Source organism: Carlito syrichta, unplaced genomic scaffold (genome assembly GCF_000164805.1).
Source record: "Carlito syrichta isolate Samal-C Ts95f unplaced genomic scaffold, Tarsius_syrichta-2.0.1 Scaffold304255, whole genome shotgun sequence".
Taxonomy (NCBI): domain Eukaryota; kingdom Metazoa; phylum Chordata; class Mammalia; order Primates; family Tarsiidae; genus Carlito; species Carlito syrichta.
The window spans coordinates 40395-59087 of NW_007248351.1; the positions used below are offsets into that span (position 1 = coordinate 40395).

Here is an 18693-nt window from a genome sequence, read left to right on the forward strand (position 1 = left end):
CAGACGAGGCCTCGCCAAGTTGCCCAGGCGGGTCTCGAACCCGCGGGCTCAGGCAATCCACTCACCTCAGCCTCCCAAAGCGCTCAGGATTACAGGCTGGGCCGCCGAACCCAGCCTCTTAAACAGTTTTAAAGACAGGCTATTCTTTTGAATTTTGAACTAGGCAAACACTAATTTAAGATCTATGTTTGTAATGATAACAATTAGATCCATCTATTTTAAATTTCTTTTGTTGAGCTCAGTAAACTGTGACTGATGCCTTAATTTCCCAGGGGATGACTGAGTTTTTGGTCTGACTCCTGTTTTTGTCATCCTAGATCTAATACATACTTCAAACAATCATCAGAAAAATCTTCGTATTTTTTGCAGGCATTGTTACATGGTTAAAGGGGCAAAAATCTTACATAATTGATTTAAAGATGTACGACTGAAGAAATTACAATATGTGGGAGACAAAAGCAGAGGAAGCCTGAGCCCGGGGATTCAAGACCCGCCTGGGCAACTTGGCGAGACCACTTCTCTACAATAAATCAAAAAATCAGCCGGGCGTGGTAGTATGCACCTGTAGTTCTGGCTACTCGGAAGGCTGAGGCGGAAGGATCGCCGGAGCCCAGCAGGTCGAGGCTGCGGTGGCCGGGAGCGGCCACTGCACTCCAGTCTGGGCAATAGAGTGAGACTCCAACTCAAAAAAAAAAAAAAAAAAAAGGCAGAGGAAATAATTGAGTGGTAGACAAAGAAAAAGAAAGGAATTGAACCTTTCTGCTTTTTAAATGCAATTGTTAGTTCTTGCTTCATATTTTCAAAGGGAAAGGCTCTTTCTCACTTTGAACATCAATAATTTTCATAGTCTTTTTAGCAGTCCTACTTGGTGGGCCCTGCTATAGATTATTTCTCAGAAAATAGCTTTTTATTTGCATTTATCTTACTAAGGGTTGTTTATGCCCTGGATTTCTAGAGGCAAGACTCTGGAGCCCTCCTTGAGTGTTAGTGTTGAGCAGGACAGCTTCTAGGAACTGGGATGGGAACATGGCGTGGGGAAACCGTAGCCAGTAAGCTGCTAAACCCTAATGTTCTTATTCCATGATTGGAATGAAAAGGTCTGTTGAAGTTTTTTTATTATTTTAGATCTGTCCACCTCAACTTCTAGAGAGGGAACACCGCATAACAACAGTAATTCTTCCCTTTTACTTGTAAGTGCCACTTCCTCTTTTGTAAATACATCGCTTAAATTGAAATTAGGCCTTTTACTTAAGTAACTATTTGAATGAACAAGACATTCTCCCTTAAGTTTTGTGTGTGCTATGGGAAATCATGTCATAGTAAGGCTTCTGGAGCATCCAGTAATAAAGGCTCTGTGTTGAAGTCTGGATCTGTCATAGCAAGTTAATCACTGTTGCAGACAGTGTAAAGAGGCTTTAGCACAGCATAAACAAATCAAGAAAATAAATGTAAGAGCGGGCATGTAAACGTGTGTATGGTTGGGGTAGAATGTTATTTTAGTAACTCATGGAGGATCACCAGAAAGTAGAGGGAGCCTAGAGACCAAAAGAGATAAAAGTGTAAAAAGAGGCAATTTTAATGTAGAAGAGTACTAAGGATGGAATAGTACCAACCTTGGTCTATGAAGATCTTATTTTTCAGACGAATTCCGCTTCCTTCTTTAGTAATAGTGCAATATTAATATTTGTTGGCCTTTTTTTGTTTTTTGTTTTGTTTTTTTCTTATTCTTGCAGATGAATGGACCAGGTAGTTTGTTTGCCTCTGAGAATTTCCTGGGAATTTCAAGTCAGCCTAGAAATGACTTTGGAAACTTTTTTGGGAGTGCAGTTACCAAACCATCTTTATCAGTGACTCCAAGACATCCCCTCGAAGGAACCCATGAATTGAGACAAGCTTGCCAGATCTGTTTTGTAAAATCAGGTCAGGACCAAACAAACAGGCAGAGAGTAGTAAACTACCAGTTCACAACCTGAAAGTTCGTAGGAATTCATAAATGCATGTCAATAATACCAGCTGTTGTAACTCTTCAATCCCTGTTTTGAATTCTTCCTAGACGAGTAGCAGTTATTGATCTGGGGCCTTTGAAGTCTAATAGAATAAGCCTCTGCTCTTATTTGATATAATTTTATTTATAGTATGTGGAATACTTACCTAATCTAGAAACATAATGAAATTTTTATGAAACTCTTATGTTCTAAGTATATGCATAAGAACTTGATACTTTTCAAGTAGGGCAGGAACTAGCAAAAAGCATTATAAGAGATACTATACAAATGAAAAGTAAATCACTTTCTGTTGGTTTTTTTCACATATTTACTCTAAGTCAAGTGCTCTAAACCCAGTTTTTTCTGATCTGCACTCAACTTCATTTTCTTTCTTCATTTCATGTTTAGCAGTCTCTTCGTCTATATAAGCCATCAGAATTCCTATCCAGGTTATTTCCCTAATAGGTAATAAGGGCATGTTTTGGTAGGAGAGGTGTTGAATAGAACTTTTGTAGTTGAAGAAACAGCATAAAAGGCAAGCTCTACTTCAGCCTGTGTACTTAGATTTAGGGGTTGTGAAAATGGGATTTTTGTGAGAATTTAATGATCAGTGTTTCTCATGTCTCCTTGTAAATTTGTGTGTAAAATGAAAGGTTTTTTTTGTGCATGTTAGCAGTCCTCTTCATGTCTTTTTCAGGTCCTAAGTTAATGGATTTCACTTACCATCTTAATGTAGATCATAAGTGTAAGAAAGATATTTTAATTGGTAGGATAAAGAATATTGAAGATAAATCATGGAAAAAAATACGTCCAAGACCAACAAAAACAAATTATGAAGGACCATATTATATATGTAAAGGTATATGTTCTATTTATTTAATTGGTGTACTTTACACAGTCTTGCATCGCTTAATGATGGGCACATTCTGACACACATATCATTGAGGAAATTTCATTGTTGTGCTCAGAGTATACTTTCACAAACCTAGATGGTATAGCTGCCATACAGCTAGGCTATCCATGGTATAGCCTATGGCTTCTATGCTACTAATGTGTACAGCATGTTACTGAATACTGTAGGCAGTTATAACACAATGGTGAGTGTGTATCTAAACATAGAAAAAGGCTGGTTGCGGTGGCTATAGGCACCATGGCTCATGCCTGTAATCTCAGCACTTTGGGAGGTTGAAGCAGGAGGATTGCTTGGGCCTAGGAATTCAACACCAGCCTGGCAACATAGCAAGACCTTGTATCTACAGAATAAATTAGCCAAGCATAGTGGTGGGCGCCTGTAGTCCCAGCTACTCAGGAGGCTGAGGCAGAAGTATAGCCTGAGCCCAAGAAGTCAAGGCTGCAGTGAGCCATCATTGAGCCTCTGCACTCTAACCTGGGTGACAGAGTGAGACTCCTGAATCAAAAAAATAAAAAAAATTTTAAAATAGAGAAAAGGCACAGTAAAAATACAGTATTATACTGGTTATGGGACCATTGTTATGCATGTGGTCTGTAGTTGACCGAAATGTCACATGTGGCACATGACTGTACTTTCTACATTTATTATAATGGCTGCAGTATTGACTGTTAGAAAAAATGTTTAGACAGTGCTAATAGCAATTTCTTTGGATTGAGATGTTCATATTTTTAATGTTTTTTACTATTGTTGGTAACTTCTTACAGTTGTTTATAGAAACAAGGCTTTGATCATAAAACTGTCTTAAACCTTTGCTTCTTTCTAAATAGACTGAACTAAAAATACTGAACTAAGGTTTTGAAAACATTTCTGTGTTTAAGATGCTTTTAAGAGAAATTGGTATTTTCATGTTTGTCAAACTACTCCATCTGGATGAGCTTTGAATGTATCTAAATGATTTTTTCCAACTTAAGTGGAGTCCATGAGAGTATCGGGGCTTTTTTCCCCCAGTCTTTAATAAGAATAATTTAGGCTTGTGGTGCTGTTTTTTGTTTTTTAATTTTTAAAAAATAGAGATAGGGTCTTGCTACATTACCCAGGCTGGTCTCTATCTCCCGCTCAAGCAATTCTGCCCCCTCAACCTCCCAGAGTCCTGGGTTTTTGTTTTTGTGTTTTTTTTTGAGTCAGAGTCTCACTGTCACCCAAGCTAGAGTGCAGTGGCACACTCATGGCCACTGCAACCTCAACCTGCTGGTCTCAGACAATCCTTCTACCTCAGCCTTACAAGTAGCTGGAGCTACAGGCGCACACCACGCCTGGCCAATTTTTTAATTTATTATAGAGACGAGGTCTCACCATGTTGCCCAGGCTGGTCTTGCCTCCACCTCCCAAAGTGTGTGAGTCATTGTGCCTGGCTAGAATTACAGGTGCGAGCCATTGCGCCTGACTGAGAGGCTGTTTTTTCACTCTCACTCAAGCTGGAGTGCAGTGGCACATTCATGGCTACTGACAGCCTCAAACTGCTGGGCTCAGGCGATCCTTCCACCTCAGCCTTTCACTACAAGTGTGCACATCATACCCAGCTACTTTTTAAAATTTATTTTAGAGACAGGGTCTTGCCATTTTGGCCACGCTAGTCTTAAATCCCTGGGCTCAGGCAGTTCTCTTGCCTCAGCCTCTCAAATTACTAGGATTGCAGATGTATGCCACCACACCCAGCCTGTTTTTTCATTTTTGTTTTTAGAGTTGATACCATCCCTGGATAGTAACATGCATATGATTATTTGGAGCTATCCATGAATTATTATACAAATTCAAATGATGCCCTAAATGTCATTAGTATTTATTGGCTTTATAAAAACAGTTGCTGTGTTTTAAATGTCCTTTCATTCCCTGTCTTTCTAGATGTTGCTGCTGAGGAGGAATGTAGATATTCAGGCCACTGCACATTTGCTTATTGCCAAGAGGAGATAGACATCTGGACACTGGAGCGGAAAGGGGCTTTCAGTCGTGAAGCTTTCTTTGGTGGCAATGGAAAGATCAACCTTACAGTGTTCAAGCTCCTCCAGGAGCATCTTGGAGAATTTATATTCCTTTGTGAGGTGCTTTCTTCAGACGTATTATCCATGTAAATTTGGACTTCCAAGCTCAGTAGTATATAGTACTTAGTGCTGGTCCTGCCATGTGATTAAGCATGCACTCAGTAAATGGTAGCTACTACTTGTTACCAAAAGAAATAATATTAAGACTTCATATCAAATACTGATTGGTATAAGTAAACCTGGCACAACAGCTCATTTCTATAATCCCAGAACTTTGTGAGGCTGAGGTGGGAGCATTGCTTGAGGCCAGGAGTTTAAGGCCAGCCTAGGCAACACAGTGAAATCTCATATCTACAAAGTAGTTGAAAAAAAAAAATAGCTGGGCATAGTGGTTCATGCCTGTAGTTCTAGCTACTTGGGAGGCTGAGGTGGGAAGATCACTTAAGCCCAGGAGATTGATGCTGCAGTGAATTACTCTACTCCTATGGTCACGCCACTGCACTCTAGCCTAGGCTACAGAGTAAGACCATGTTTCTAAAAAAAAAACAAGAAAAAGAAAATATTGGTTTAAGTATGAAACATACAAGCTTATAATGACATTGATAATATTGTGAGTTCGTATTTTGTAATTTTTTTTGTAATCCTTTTCTCTCTATTCCAGAAATGTTTTGATCATAAGCCAAGAATGATAAGTAAAAGAAATAAAGATAATTCTACTGCTTGTTCTCACCCGGTTACAAAGCATGAGTTTGAAGACAATAAGTATGTTGGTAGTTTCTAATTTTTACAGTAACAAAATAAATTATTTTGTTAGATCCAACTAAAAGCAATAATAGTATCTGCCCAGACATTCCCATCTCCCATTTCTTGCTATTTTGCAGAACAATACTCTATTTTAAAATGTCTTTTAGTAGATTAGACTGGGAATTAAGTGATGAATTATTAAATTATTTAAAAGAGAAAAGCAGTGTTGATTTATAGTTTCTCTTAACATGCATTTAGGTATTTTGTGGCTTAAAGTATAATTAGTACTCCCCTCCATTAATTCAACAATTGCTGGGTTGATTTATTTTTTCTGGTAAAAATGTAAAATGTATTCTTAGTCTAGAACTTGACATTATGTATATATGTATATATTTTGAATAATCTGTGGCAGAATAATAAAATGTCACTGTGTTTTCATGTAGGTGCCTTGTCCACATTTTGCGAGAGACAACAGTAAAATACTCTAAAATACGTTCTTTTCATGGTCAGTGTCAGCTTGATTTATGTCGACATGAAGTTCGATACGGTTGTTTAAGGGAAGATGAGTGCTTTTATGCCCATAGTCTTGTGGAATTGAAAGTTTGGATAATGCAAAATGAAACAGGTAGGTTTGAGTGCCACTTAGAAGTCTCTCTCCTTAAGAGCAGTCAGAGTTTGATGAAACAGCAATCCACCCTTCTCTGTCAACCAGATGTGACAACACTCTTGATTTTGTCCTGAGCTTTAAACTGCAGTCACTTGATTTTTAGAGTTGCCTGTTTTGAGTGTAGTCTCATGTCATAATTGTTGATACAAGTTTATATATGTAGCATGGATTTGTGGGGTTGTAAGCTTCCCTCAGAAGGCACAAAGAGGTGTTTTTGTATATATTCTGTTTTGAAGAACAGTAGTATATTCGTTCATTCTTGGTGATGGATTAGACTATGATAATAATTGGGAAAAGATTCTCCAAGTCTGCTGTGACCAGATTGGTGGACTATTGTTATTATGAGTAGAATTTAAAAGAAGGCTTGTGACTCCCCAGGTATTTCACATGATGCTATTGCTCAAGAATCTAAGCGATATTGGCAAAATTTGGATGTACATGTACCCGGAGCACAGGTATTTTCTCTTATGTACTTTCTGCATTTGGTATCCTTTCTGGAATTGCCTGATAGAAGTTGATCATTGGTGGCTATGGTTTACACTTACAATCTAGTTACTTTTTTTTTTTCATTTGGAGTTTCACTCTGTCACTCAGGCTGGAGTGCAGTGGCACATTCATGGCTACCGGAGCCTCAACCTGCTGAGCTCTGAAGCTCCTTTCACCTCAGCCTTCCAAGTAGTCAGAACTATAGGTGCACGCTACCACACGTGGCTAATTTTTTATTTATTGTAGAGATGAGGTCTCAGCAAGTTGCCCAGGCTGATCTCGAACCTGCAGGCTCAGGCAGTCCACTTGCCTCAACCTCCAAAAGTGCTGGGATTACAGGCTGAGCCACTGAACCCGGCCATAGTTACTTTCTTCATGTTCATTCAGTTGAGTGATTCTTTGTTTTGATTGATTGAGTTGTGGTCTTTGTCAGCTGGAGTGCAGTGGCAGGCTCATGGCTCATCGCAGCTTTGACCTCCTGGGCTCAGGCCATCCTTTTACCTCAGCCTCCTGAGTAGCTGGGACTACAGGTATGAGCCACCGTGCCTTACTAGTTTTTTAATTTTTTTGTGGAGGCAAGGTCTCACTATTGCCCAGACTGGTCTCAAACTCCTGGGCTCAAGCAATTCTCCCACCTCGGCCTCCCAAAGTGCTGAGATTACAGGCATGAGCCACTGTATCTGGCCCTGTTGAGTAATTCTTATGTGAAAAAACAGTTTGCTTTTTAATTGATCATCATTAAAAAGAAGTCATCCCACAATATTTAGCTTACTTGATACACACAACTGGGGTCTTGGGCTTTGGGGATACTTGGTGTAAGGGAGGTGGGTTATGTTTGTAGTTTTCTTCCCTCCTGGCATATCTCATTTATCCTCTACTCTTTCCCCAAACCCCCTTACTAAATCAATTCCAGTCATCCATTCCAAGGATGACTTGCATACACTGAAGTTTGGCATCTGTAATTTGATTTCAGCATATTCTCTTGCATTTGGGGGAGAATTGAGATTTAGTTATCAAATATAATGGTCAAGATTAAGCAGACAAAAACAGAAAATTGTATACTATTATGGGAAGAAATACATGGTGATTCAGTATTTTTTTTGTCAGAAAACTGTTTTTCTGTTAAAATTAAAACACTTTAATTTTTTAAGGTACTTGGCAATCAAATAATGCCTGGATCTCTTAACATGAAGATAAAATTTGTGTGTGCCCAGTGTCTGAGAAATGGTCAAGTCATTGAACCAGACAAAAACAGGAAATATTGTAGTGCAAAAGCAAGGCATTTGTAAGTATTATGTATATGGAAACAATACCTGTTTTATAATTTTCTGCTTCATAGGTATAAAATTATAAGAGAAAAGATTAAGGCTTTGAAAAGAACAGAGGAAACTAGATTACTTTGGAGTAATTATAAAACAAAAGGAAAGAGATTTTTAGCATTTAGTAGCTAAGAGTTTTAAAGTAGTGTTTTTCCTGTGTTTTATCAATTTTTATCTAGGATTAGTAGGGAATGTTTGTAAATATCAACAAGAAGTGAAATTACAGAATCATAAGGCATATTTTTTTAGAAGGGTTGAGAAAAGAATTTTCTGGTTCTTTAGGTACAAACCTTGTGCCTCTCCCTGTGTGTTATGTCTTTTGCCCGTATGTCTTTGTTTTTTCTGAACTCCATTTTTCTTAGGTGGACCAAAGATCGTCGTGCGATGAGAGTGATGTCTATTGAACGTAAGAAGTGGATGAACATCCGTCCTCTCCCCACAAAGAAACAAATGCCTTTACAGTTTGATGTACATACGTAATTTTTAAGCCACTTTTTTAAAATTAGGCATTTCAAATCATTAGAAAATAGTAGTAATTCAGATTGAAACTCAAGTCCTTTAAAGACTGCTTCTGAGTAATAATGCAATTTAAATGGTTCCTCTTGTTTTCCTTCCTTTCTAGTATGTATGTGGTTCTGTGGCTATTTTCATATTGACTGGAATTTTATGAGTTACTTGAAAAAAGTAAATAGATAATGGAATCAAGAAAAGATCATGGGCATAATTTAACTTATTTTTTAGTTGAATTACTTGGGGGGAGGGAATGAGAATTTTATTTAATTGTGCTTCTTCAGGTGTGATATCAAACCCAAGCCCTTCAAGTATCATCAAGAATGCTGTTGATGAGTTTGTTTATTTCATGCCTTGTTTCTTTTGCTGAAGTAAGGGAAACTAGCTAAAATTTACTCAGATTTATAGGTCTTTCTAAAAGTAACCCAAAGGAAAATGTTGAATGTTCAAAAATGCTTAGAATGAAAATACCAGACCAACTTAAAGTTAGGTTAGTGTTTCATTCACACAGCGGCACGTTTCATTTTGCCACCCTGTGGTGCCTTATGTGATCTTTGAGATGATTATCCAAGCAAACCAGTTGTCTCTAGACTTTCTTCCTCACAAAGGAGAGGGTCTGGGGAGTGTGTAGAGGTATTTCACCATGTGAGTAAACAGGGACACTTGGAGCATCAGCAGGTAGTAAACTTTCTGCCCCAATAGAGGAAGTATGGAGAGAGGCTTTTGCCCAGAGAAGCAGGGGAGAAGGATTGGAAATGGAAGAGTTGAGGAAGAGATAGGTGATGTTTTTATCACCTAGAGTACCTTGCAGTTTTGTAAAACATGCAAGTAACAAGGTCAGTCTTTGCAGGTTGCTGGTGTGTTTGTGTTTTATCCAAAGTGGTTTCAAACTCACATTTAATCAGTGGGTTATATAAGAAGGAGAAAGAGGCATATTGGAACCAAGATACCTTGTGATCTAAAAGATAATAGCAATAACATGTGTGTCAAGTACTTTGTTAAAAGTAGGACAATTGAGAACAATTCTGGTTCATGAGGTGGCTGCCTTGACTACTGATTATTCTTTCATCTTGAATGTGGTGTATTATCATACGACATGAATGTCGTTTATTTCCTCTTTTTTTTCCCTGTCATATTATGTATTGCTAAGGAATCCTTTTTCTAAAAGAAGAAATTATACTCTATGTGTGTGTGTATGTGTGTAGACCATGTGGTGAGGTGCAAAGATAATGGGCTTCAGAGTCTGGCAGAAACACCCTAGTCAAGTTATTCAGCCTCAGTTTGCTCATCTGTAATTGGGAATAATTACGTGCGATGGTGTCATGTAAAACCTGGCACAGGGCCTGGCCTTTTCCTTTATCTTCTCTTCTCCCTGCCCCTTATCATTGAGCTTTAAAAAACTATAGCAAATGTTTGCCTAGTAATACAACTAAGTACTTACTGGGGTTTGGCTGGGGAAAGAATGCGGCTATATTATTGACTACTGAATTTATGTAGCGGTTTAAGAATGGTGTCACTGGTGGTGGTCCCTGGGAGTGAGTGTGCTGTGTTAAGGACTGACTGCTTTTAGAGTTTTTGCAAAAACAGCATTTAATGTCACAAATGCTAAGTAACATAGGGCCAGTTCCTGTTGAAATGCAAACTAAGATAAGCTAATAATTAGTGACACTAGGATTTATGCCTTACAAAGACAAGTAGACTGATAATATTTGAGGATGAGCTCTCAAGGTGGTGGAGGGTTTCTTGGTTCCTGGTTCATGATTCTTAGGGAAGTCTACATTCTGCTGATCACTGTCACTTTATTTCCCTACCAGTATCACTGTATTTACTTTGTTAAATAAAAATACAAATAACCAGAGGAGATATTATTTGAAAGCTGTGTAAATCCATGACCCGTTAGTGTGAGAATTGTCTTCAGATAATGCATACCTAGTGAATATGACATGTTAGCTTCCCATATTGATTATACATTAAATTTTCTGAAATGTAGGGGCACTGTTTAGTAAGCTTTGGCGTTGCCTGCAGTTTCTTTACTGCTCCCCAGGTGCTGACACGGAGGCGTTATGAGTGTTATGCAGAAGGAAGAGAAGCTGTCAGGCTAGGAGGGGCAGAGAGGTTCATTTGTATAGGTGAAATTTTCTGAATAAGTGAGTTTGCAGATGTTTTCTTGTAAGAGTATATTCCATGCCTTACCTTCTTTTGGAAATGTTCTTTTGAAAGTTTTTGAGATAGAAAGCTTAATATTAATATTGTCTCATATATTTTGGGCCTGTAGTCAGTTTGAGTAAAATCACATTTATTTTATTTTAAAATTGTATTGCTAAGCATCGGCATGGATAATAATGCTTATTTTGCTTAAATGTAAAAATTAGGCTGTTTTATCATGTGTACTTTGTCTTAGACTATGTTTGTGTTTTTTTTTTTTTTTTATATATATATATATATATATATATATATATATACACAGCTGTGCAACCATATTGCTTCTGGGAAAAAATGTCAATATGTTGGGAATTGTTCCTTTGCTCATAGTCCTGAGGAGCGAGAAGTGTGGACTTACATGAAAGAGAATGGGAGTAAGTTGATCTTTAAGCTGTGTCCTTGACATCTGAAAGCTGACTTGCCTGCAAGTTCCTTTCCTCTCTATAAATTTGCTGGTTTCCTGTGAAGACAGAAAGCAGTTTGCATTCTAAACAGTTAGTTGTACCCTCTTTCACAGTACATCATCATTGGTAATGATGGCTGGAAACCAACTCCAGTGGAGTGGAATCTGACATCTGATCTGTGTTTGGTTAGGTCAGATTTGAATACGAATAATGGATCTGCATCCTTAAATGTAATAAATGTGTTTCTGACTGGGTGTGGTGGCTCATGCCTATAATCCCAGAACTTTGGGAGGTAGAGGCAAGAAGATTGCCTGAGCCCTGGGGTTCAAGACCAGCCTGGGCAACTTGACAAGACTTCACCTCTACAGTAATTTTTTTTTAATTAGTTGGGCCTGGTGGCATGTGCCTCCTGAAACCACTACACTCCAGCCTGGGTGACAGAGTGAGACTCCAACTCAATGAATGAATGAATGAATATGTTCCTGGAAAATGGTCTGGGGAAGTTCAATTCTTCTATGCTGTTTGAATCAGCTTGTCTGCTTGTGTTGTAAATAGTTTACCCTTTGAATTAACTAGGTTCAAATTGGGGGCACAGTGGCTCATGCCTATAACGCCAGCACTTTGGGAGGCCAAGGTGGGAGGATCACTTGAGCCAAAAATAATTGGGATTTTTTTCTTTTTTCTTTTTTTCTGAGTTGGAGTCTCACTCTGTCGCTCAGACTGGAGTGCAGTGGCCGCTCCCAGCCACCGCAGCCTTGCCTGCTGGGCTCCAGCGATCCTTCCGCCTCAGCCTTCCAAGTAGCTGGAACTACAGGCACGTGCTACCACGCCTGGCTGTTTTTTTTTATTTATTGATTTATTGTAGAGATGAGGTCTCGCCAGGTTGCCAAGGCGGGTCTCGAACCCGCAGGCTCAGGCAATCCACTCACCTCAGCCTCCCAAAGGCGCGGGATTACAGGCTGAGCCACCAAGCCCGGCTGGGATTTTTTTCAAGGAGGTATTGCAGATCATACAGGGCCAGATTCAGATTCAGAGTCCTAAGGAGAGAATGTTTATCTTTTCCAGATTTCAAGTTCATTATGGGAGCCTTTGAGAGGAGCCTCAGACAGCCTTTCACTTTTGACCATAGAACATTTTACTACAAGGATCATTGTTTTGTTTTTTGTTTTGTTTGTTTTTTTTGAGTTGGAGTCTTATTCCGTCACCCAGGCTAGAGTGCAGTGGCACACTCACAGCCACCCCAGTGTTAACCTGCTGGGCTTGGCGAAGGATCATTGTTTTTTAATCTTGAGTAAACTGGTGGAATTCTACCAACTGCAATCTCTGGATTATAAGTGCTAATTAGACTTAAGGCTGTCACCTTCCGTGTTTCAACCACATCAAAAGTTAGTGACTTTTGTGCAAGAAACTCCCTCCTGCTGTCTCACTTAGAATAAGGACATGTGGTCAGGCCTGTAGATGCTCTTGCATATCAGCACTCTTCAGTGACTCCTGCTGCTACTGGTCTCAAGGAAGAAGAATTTCTGGTTTATCTCTGACTTTAGCCTGATGATATGTTGTTACAAACCTTTAGGCAGACAGCAAAGCCGAGTTTTGAGCTGGTTTTTTTTAACATAGTTTTTAGCACAGTTCTCCACTGGGAACAAATTTTGCCACTGACCCTCCCTCTCTGGAGAACATGTATTGATATCTGGGCACAGTTTCATTGTCATGACTGGGGAAAGATGCTACTGGCTTCCAGTAGGTGGAGTCCAGGGTTGCTGCTCAACACCCTACAACACACAGGACACACCCCGCAGCAGAGAATTAGCCAACCAGAATGGCAGCCACCCTGAGGTTGAGAAACCCAGGCTTCAGCACGCAACAGTAATGCAGAACACACCTGTTCTTACCTAGGAAGCAACTGGCAGCCACTGCCCAGGACCTGGTCACAGTTTTGTTGTCAGTTGTATCCCCAAATATCGGTCCACTGAGACTGTGGCTGACTGAGGACCCCCATCAGGGTCAGAACTTTGGTCCGGTGGTAGTAAGTCTCATTTTTCTCAGTAAGCAGTGAGAAGTGTGTCCGCTCTAAGCCCCCCAGCCACGTAAGTAGCCTTGTGTGGTTCTGGCTCCAACCTTGAGTGTGAACACAGGTGACATGGAGCAGCAGTGAGGCTTTTTTGGCAACATCCTTATGATGGTTGAGTTTTAAACACCCCTAAAGTGTCTTGCACATGCAAGGAAGAGTTAATTAATTTTGAGAACTAATGTTTGCAGTCTAACAGTCCTGGAGTGGGTTCTTATGCATGAGAGTTTACCTGCTGCTTGGACTGGACAATCTCTTTGTGTCTAATATAATCAGTTTCCTCCAGCCCTCTTGAGTTTATTTTTTTAATTTTTGAATTAAAGGCAGTTAAGACTTGAGTTTCTTTTGAAAATGTGTGCTGACTGCTATCAAAAATGTGCACGATGTTATATGTATTTAATGGTATTTAGTTGCAGCTCCTTATAGTAATTCATTTTTCTCTAGTACAAGATATGGAGCAATTTTATGAACTCTGGCTAAAGAGTCAAAAAAATGAAAAAAGTGATGATGTGTCCAGTCAGTCAAACAAGGAAAATGGAAAACAAATTCACATGCCAACAGATTATGCTGATGTCACCGTGAGTATGGGATCACCCCCACCCCACACACACCTCAGACAAAGCCTTTCCTTCCCCACCCCGTTCTCCAGAACTGGCACCTTCACTGCCTGCCCGCACTCTTCTCTCTCCAGTGCTTTCCTACTATTAGCTGGGTTGAAACTGAAAGGCCTTTTCTTGATCCTTTTTCTGACTTTGGAGCCAGAGAAGTAGAAGTCCACATCCTGGAACTCTGGGCAGATAATTTACATCTCCTAGAGGGGCTGTTACCCCAGTGGGAGGCCACAGAAGGTACTCAGGATATGTGGGCTGTCCCCGCCCGCACTCACATTCCATCCTCGTGCCTGCATTCTGGCCTCTCCTTCTGTGCTTCTGAGGATATTAGGTTGCCAGTGGTGTGTTGCTGTTTTGGTTTTCTTTTAAATTTTTCAAAAAAGTAAAGAGAATACAGTGGCTCCCTTGAGTCCACCATTCTGCATTACCTGATACTAGCAGTTTGGTGCATTTGATTCTGTCAAATAAAATGTTATGAGTAAAGCTGGAACCCTAGCTATTCCCTTTCCTAGAAGAACCAGATTCGGTGTGTATTTTCCCAGGCCATGTTCACCTATCGTTGGCACATTTATTCTTTTTATTATTTATTTACTTATTTATTTTTGAGTTGGAGTCTCACTCTGTCACCCAGGCTGGAGTGCAGTGGCAATCTCACAAGCCACCGCAGCCTTGACCTGCTGGATTCAGGCAATCCTTCCACTTCAGCCTTCCAAGTAGCTGGAATCATGGGCATGCGCCACCACACCTGGCTAATTTTTTTTTTTTGTAGATCTGAGTTCCTGCCATGTTGTTCAGGGTGATCTTGAACCTGTGGGCTCAGGCAGTCCTTTCGCCTCAGCCTCCCAAAGTGCTGAGATTATAGGTGTGAGCCACTACACCCAGCTGACACATTTATTCTTTTTTCTTTTTTTGAATTGAAATCTTACTCTGTCACCCAGGCTGGAATGCAATGGCATACTCATGGCCACCACAGCCTCAACCTGCTGGGCTCAGGTGATCCTTCCACCTCAGCCTTCCAAGTAGCTGGAACTACAGGCACACACCTGGCTAATTTTATGATTTACTGTTGAGATGAGGTCTCCCCATGTTGTCCAGGCTGGTCTTGAACCCCTGGCTCAAGCAATCCTCTCACCTTTGCCTCTCAAAGTGCTGGGATTATAGGCGTGAGCCACTGCACCTGGCCTATTATTAAACAATCTATAGTTCTGTGTGCTTTTAAAGATTTGAATAAGCACATGAGTTATTCTGCTAGTTTCTTGTTATGTTTTTTGGCAGTCTCTGTATTGATTCAGTCAGATCCTTGTCCATTGCCCATTGCAGGGCACATGCATGGCCTGGTCTTGCCCTGAGTCTCTGCTTATGAAGTGCTCTGTGAATGCCCACCATTGTCAAGGCTCAGTGCTGGTTCCCTTAATATCTTTACTTAAGTGCTTCTTGGGGTTTCCAGAGCAGGGTCACCCAACTTGCTGGGTCATGAGATTTACCTGAGGTATTTAATAATAAAGAATCTTGGCCCAGGCTCGGTAGCTCAGCCTGTAATCCCAGTGATTTGGGAGGCCGAGGTGAGTGGATTGCCTGAGCCTGTGGGTTCGAGACCCGCCTGGGCAACTTGGCGAGACCTCATCTCTACAAAAAATAAAAAATTAGCCGGGCGTGGTAGCATGTGCTTGTAGTTCCAGCTACTTGGAAGGCTGAGGTGGAAGGATAGCCAGAGCTCAGCAGGGTAAGGCTATGGTGCCCGGAAGTGTGCCACTGCACTCCAGTCTGGGTGACAGAGTGAGACTCCAACTCAAAAAAAAAAAAAAAAAAAGAGTCTTGGATCCTGGCATGATGGCATGCACATCATACTTGGGAGGCTGAGGCAGGAGGATTGCTTGAGGTCAGGAGTTCAAGACCCGCCTGGGCCACATATTAAGACCCTGTCTCTACAAAAACAAAAATTAGCCAGGCCTCCTGGTGGCATATGCCTATAGTCCTCAGGAGTCCAAGGCAGGAGGATACCTTAAACACAGGAGTTGGAGGCTGCAGTGAGCTATGATCACACCACTGCACTCCAGCCTGGGTGATGGAGCAAGACCTCATCTCTTAAAAAATGAAATAATAAGGTATCTTTATTTATGCCCCAGGTTTAGAGTCAGAGTTTATTTGTATCCAGTGTTGCATATAATTATTGCTCGAGACACTGGGAAAAACTGTCCAAACACTTCGAGTTTGCATCTGTTATGGTACTTGAACCCCCAGAACAGTTCCTGTGTGGGCCTGTCCCCTACAGGGGCAGCCTCTGCACTTTCCTGGTGCCTGGCACACAGTGGGGCCTCAGCTTGCGCACCCTGGAAGGAGTGCTGCTAGGCCTTCTGGGGTTGGCATGGGTCGCTCCTTCACGTCCGCTCTGCTCTTTCCCACGGTGTTCATTCTTCCCGGATCCTTGACCTCCCAGCCCACGCCCTTGTTTGTACACCAGCTCCTATCTCCTCCTTGCCGGAGACTTCCTGGACACGTGGCAGGATTGGTCCCCCTCTTCTTCACTTCCTGTCCCCTCCTTGCCTCCCACACTGCAATCCTTGCCTTGCTCCTGTCTCTGGCTTTGAGTTTTATGTCCTTGCTCCACTTCCCCACTGTCCTGGACTCCCCGAGGGGAGAGTCTGGGTCTTAGATCTGGTGACTGACAGGTACCATCCTTGCTGCACGCCAGGTGGACTTTCACTGCTGGATGTGTGGGAAGAACTGCAACAGCGAGAAGCAGTGGCAGGGCCACATTTCCTCTGAGAAGCACAAGGAGAAAGTTTTTCACACTGAGGACGACCAGTACTGCTGGCAGCACCGCTTCCCCACGGGGTGCTTCAGTATTTGTGATAGGTACGTGAGCCTGTTGACCTCAGCTATCATGGCCACCGCGGCATGAACTTGGAGCATCTGGGAGATAAAGTTCTGGTGTTACTGTGCTCTGATGGACCCTGACTTGGGTTTTGGCTCGGGGTATTAGTTGCTCTGTGGAAAGATATCATCGTCTTCTAATACTAGTTTGAAATGTCTTAAGATAATTGAATGGAGGCTGGGCACGGTGGCTCACGCCTATAAACCCAGCACTTCAGGAGACCGAGATGAGAGGACTGCCTGAGCGCATGGGTTCTAGACCAGCCTGGGAAACTTGGCAAGACCTCATCTCTACAAAAAATCTAAAAATTAGCCGAGTGTGGTGGCACATACTTGTAGTTCCAGCTACTTGGAAGGCTGAAGCGAAAGGTTCAACTGAGCCTAGCAGGTCAATGGGGTGACTATGAGCATGCCACTGCACTCCAGCCTGGGCGACAGAGTAGGACTCTGACTCAAAGAAAGAAAAAAGATAATTGAATGGAGAAGTATGTTCATTTGCATTTTCCCAAGTGGTCTTTGAGTTCATAGTTGTGATTCTCTACCGTTTGCCACAGCCTATCCTCAGAGCGATGTTCATCACGGCCTTTAAACTTTATTTCAGGGGTAAATCTAAAACTTAGGGCAAAGTAAAATGTTGACAGTGTCTTAGAAAGTTGTTCATTGAAACCGGGTACAATGGCTCATACCTGTAATCCCAGCACTTTGGGAGGCCAAGGCGAGAGGATTGCCTGAGCCCAGGGGTTTGAGACTAGCCTGGGAAAACTTGACAAGACTTGTCTCTCCAGTTAGTCACAGAATTAGTCAGGCATGGTGGTGTGCACCTATGGTTCCAGCTACTAGGAAGGCTGTGGCAGAGGATTGCTTGAGCCCATCAGGTCGAGGCTGCGGTGGCCGTGAGCGTGTCTCTGCACTCCAGCCTGGGCAACAGAGTGAGACTCCTAGTCAAGAAAAAAAGATGTTCATTGAAAAACTAGATAATTTTGAATTGCTCCTCATTTAATTAAATCCCTGTTTATATTTCATTTCCATGTTTAAATCCATGTGATCCTTAAAACTATTGAAGACTTTTTCACTTAATGCCACCTCTGATTTCCTTCTACTGTGTCTGGAATGACTCTAGTCTCTTTTTCTCTACCAGTTAGTACTTTTCATTGAATACATTCATATAGATTCAGGTACACATTTCCATATTGTGGATGTCATGAATATAAAATTATTTTTCTTGGCTGGAGATTCCTAGCTTAAAGTTGTATGCAATCATGGCCGGGCTCGGTGGCTCTGCCTGTAATCCCAGCACATTGGGAGGCCAAGGCAAGTGGATTGCCTGAGCCCGCGTGTTTGAGACCAGCCTGGGCAACTTGGTGAGACTTCATCGCTACAATAAATAAAAAAAGAGCTGGGCTTGGTGGCTTGGCCTGTAATCCCGTGCCTTTGGGAGGCTGAGGTGAGTGGATTGCCTGAGCCCGCGGGTTCGAGACCCGCCTGGGCAACTTGGCGAGACCTCATCTCTACAATAAATCAAAAAAAAAAAAATAAGCCAGGCGTGGTAGCGCGCGCCTGTAATTCCGGCTACTCGGAAGGCTGAGGTGGAAGGATTGTCAGAGCCCAGTGGTCAAGGCTGCAGTGGCCGGGAGCAGCCACTGCACTCCAGTCTGGGTAACGGAGTAAAACTCCAACTCAGAAAAAAAAGATTTAGCCAGGTATGGTAGTGCGTGCCTGCAGTTCCGACTACTTGGAAAGCTGAGGCGGAAAGATCGCCAGAGCCCAGCAGGTCGATGCTGGGATGGCCGTGAGCCTGCTACTGCACTCCAGCCTCTCGTCCCGGCTGGACGAGTGAGACACCAACTCAAAAAAAAAAAAAAAAACAAAAA

At 41.7% G+C, this 18693-nt stretch overlaps 1 protein-coding gene across 2 annotated transcripts in view; it reads left to right on the forward strand.

The window, feature by feature from the left end:
• The window catches only part of ZC3H7A (zinc finger CCCH-type containing 7A), a 47416-nt gene that overhangs the window by 27329 nt on the left and 1394 nt on the right, over positions 1-18693 (forward strand). For both annotated transcript variants that reach the window (XM_021713124.1, XM_021713123.1), the window contains 12 exons: positions 1126-1190; positions 1734-1920; positions 2683-2844; positions 4801-4997; positions 5599-5699; positions 6125-6306; positions 6727-6803; positions 7986-8119; positions 8516-8621; positions 11131-11239; positions 13782-13915; positions 16641-16804. In XM_021713124.1, coding sequence (XP_021568799.1) covers positions 1126-1190; positions 1734-1920; positions 2683-2844; positions 4801-4997; positions 5599-5699; positions 6125-6306; positions 6727-6803; positions 7986-8119; positions 8516-8621; positions 11131-11239; positions 13782-13915; positions 16641-16804 — 1618 coding nt within the window. The remainder of the gene's footprint in view (positions 1-1125; positions 1191-1733; positions 1921-2682; positions 2845-4800; positions 4998-5598; positions 5700-6124; positions 6307-6726; positions 6804-7985; positions 8120-8515; positions 8622-11130; positions 11240-13781; positions 13916-16640; positions 16805-18693) is intronic.